At 35.5% G+C, this 2,918-nt stretch overlaps 1 protein-coding gene across 1 annotated transcript; it reads right to left on the bottom strand.

Moving 5' to 3' along the window:
- Positions 1–1,358: 1,358 nt before the first annotated feature.
- Positions 1,359–2,330, bottom strand: LOC140565279 (olfactory receptor 1E16-like). The gene has a single exon (XM_072691122.1). The coding sequence runs from the start codon at positions 2,325–2,327 to the stop codon at positions 1,359–1,361; it is 969 nt and encodes a 322-aa protein (XP_072547223.1). The 5' UTR covers positions 2,328–2,330.
- Positions 2,331–2,918: the final 588 nt, after the last annotated feature.

The raw sequence follows: 2,918 nt of genomic DNA, 5'->3' as shown, positions 1-2,918 counted from the left end.
CACTACTGAGCCTAGGATCCTCTCAAGGTTTTTTCTTCACTCTCAAGAAGTATTTCCTTGCAACTGCCACACTAATCTAGGATTATTATTCACTAGCATCACAGCTTATGGACATTTAGATGACATGCTGGTGTTTCTGGCATACGTTACATATCTTTAAACATAATCAGAGAGCTTGGAACGGTTTCTTACTCATTTGGATTTTTTAGGGGTGGATTCCTACCACAAAAAGATGCCACATAAAATCTCAACATTCTCAGAGTTCTCCTTTTTTTTTTTTTTTACAGATTCCTCCTTTTATTATATGCTAATGTCATGATCTGAACATGCAAAGTGGTTTTATGATATAACTGAATAGGGAGAAGGAACATACCAGAGGCCTAGTCCTAGAAATCCTGGCCTTGAACCATAATGTGCAAGCCAAGGCTGAGAGATGCAATGTAATACTCTCTGGGAAGCGCCTACTCCTCTTCCCAATGTCACATCCTATAAATTTCATCTTTACCATGCTTAGTTCTTCACAAACACCATCCCATCACCTCCTTCAGTCCCAGCTCCATCTACCAGGAGTGGGGGCTTGCCTTCTTCCACAAAGCAGAAGCCACCTGAACTCTATACCAAATTCTGAGTTCTCACTTTCTCTTCTCCTCCCATATTATAATATGGTGATGTCTGAACTCACAATAATTGTATTCATTTAAAAAAATCATTAGAGGCACACTACAGTCCACTCTGATTCAATTGCAATGACAAGGGCATTTTTATGTTTTTCCTATACATTGAAGACGTGTTTCAGATCAAAAGATGAATATGATTCAACAGATTAAAAATGTAAACATAAAACATGGTAGCCATCTTGGTAGAATACCCACATTTTAGGTGACAAATTTTAGAACACATATTCTTACAGTAAATAACTGTGGTTGGTTGGACCACAGTTGCAATTGGTTGCGATGGTTGCAATTGGTTGCGATGACAGTATTTAACTCACTGACGTCACCAATCTAGTGCATTTTTTGCATGATTTTTTATAAATATTATAGATGAAATATTGATCTAAATGTCATTAATGTGCATGGTAAAATTCATTCATGGCTCACAATTTAAGTACCAAAATTTTATTTACATAACCTAAGTAACATTTCTATTCACATGCAAAAGAAACATCTTAATTTTAAGTATAGTATAGTATACATACAGAAAGATTATGGGAGAAGATAATGTTCTCAAATGATAAAATTATTATGTGTTTTTCATAGTTCAATAAAAAATATCTGCTATTGAGCAAACGTTTCTACTTTCTAGAAAGCTAGAATATCCATTTATTACATAAACTATATTATCTGCTATAATATTTCTTAGCCTGAAGGAGCAGCCAGTCTGTCATTGATCTTTCTTTGTCTTAATTTCATTAACACTGCTTCTCGAATTTCCTTTGTTCTAAAGCAGAAAATAATTGGATTGACAAGAGGGGGGAAGAGACTGTACCACATACTGATCATGATACGAGCATCAATTTTTCTTTTGACTGTTATATCAGCAATGTAGACAGCACATCGGGGCAGATAGTAAAGGCATATGATAAGAAGTTGAGGACTGCATGTTGAGAACGTTTTGTACTTTCCTTGAGCATTGGATATTTTAAACACAGCTATGATGATTGCTATGTAGGAGAATATGATGAAAGCAAGGGGTCCTAACAGCACGACCATTGCCGAAACAAAAGCAAATGTCTGTGGAATTGTTATATCACTACAGGCCAATTTAGTTATAGAAGTGAAGTCACAAAAGCAATGTGAAATTATGTTGGAGTTGCAGTAGGGCAAAACTATGGCCTGGACAACAGTCACAATCACTATAGTGGTTGGAATCACCCAAGATATTACACATATAATTGCAGCAGAATGATTTGTAACAAGGCTAGGGTATCTGAGGGGGTTACATATAGCAATAAATCGATCAATTGCCATAACAAGCAAAAGGAAAGAAGTGACAGTTCCTAAATAATGGATGAAAAACATTTGGATAAAGCAAGCATGAAATTGCACAGTTTCATCTCTAAGCAGATACTTTGCAATAATTTTGGGCATTGTGGTAGTTCCAAAAGCCAAGTCTACTGCAGCAAGGTTGCAGAAGATAAGATAAACTGGCTTTTGGAGACTTTTTTCAAAAAAAACAAATACAATGATGAAAATATTTCCCCCTGCAAGTATAAGATAAATGAAGAGCAGAAGAGTTCCAACAGCTGCATAATATTCTAGAGGGACTCCTGGAAATCCAAGGAGGAAGAATTCAGTAACAGTTGTGGAATTGCTATATTTGTCCATGATATCCAGAATTCAGTCTTCCAAAACCACCTGGAAAAAACACTTGCAATATTAAAGCAGAAACAAAACATTGATCCATTTACTGTCATTATCATTATACAATCTTTAGCACCCCTAGATTCATGATGTTAGGCAGTGTCAGCACCCACATGTATTTTGAATATGAGGTGTATTGATACTAGCTTTGAATATTCTGAACAAATGATTAAGAATTTTGTAAGTTGCTCTGGATAAGAGCATCTGCTGAATGCCAAAAATGTACACGTAAACACATTAGTATTGTTATAGAGCCAGTCATATTATTTCAATAATGATTTGGACAAAATGACATCATGATACACAATATAGAATATACATAGATCCCAACATTTTATAACATATTGTATAATTGTAGGCATAGCCACATACATTCAAGTATTCATGTGTGTTGAAGAGGAGCTGTAGTTTCTTAATAGTGTAAAAGTTTAGAGGCTTCCACCCACTGTGCCCAAATAGGAATGACTCACAAAAGCATCAGTTTATAAATACTCTTCCATGACACCTGAGACCAGCTAGATGTAATACTGTTTTCTTGTTTCCTGTCCTCATGGG

The sequence above is a fragment of the Salminus brasiliensis genome, chromosome 11, assembly GCF_030463535.1.
Source record: "Salminus brasiliensis chromosome 11, fSalBra1.hap2, whole genome shotgun sequence".
Taxonomy (NCBI): Eukaryota; Metazoa; Chordata; class Actinopteri; order Characiformes; family Bryconidae; genus Salminus; species Salminus brasiliensis.
Note: the sequence above shows the minus strand (reverse complement) of the source record. Positions and strands in the feature narration are given on the sequence as shown.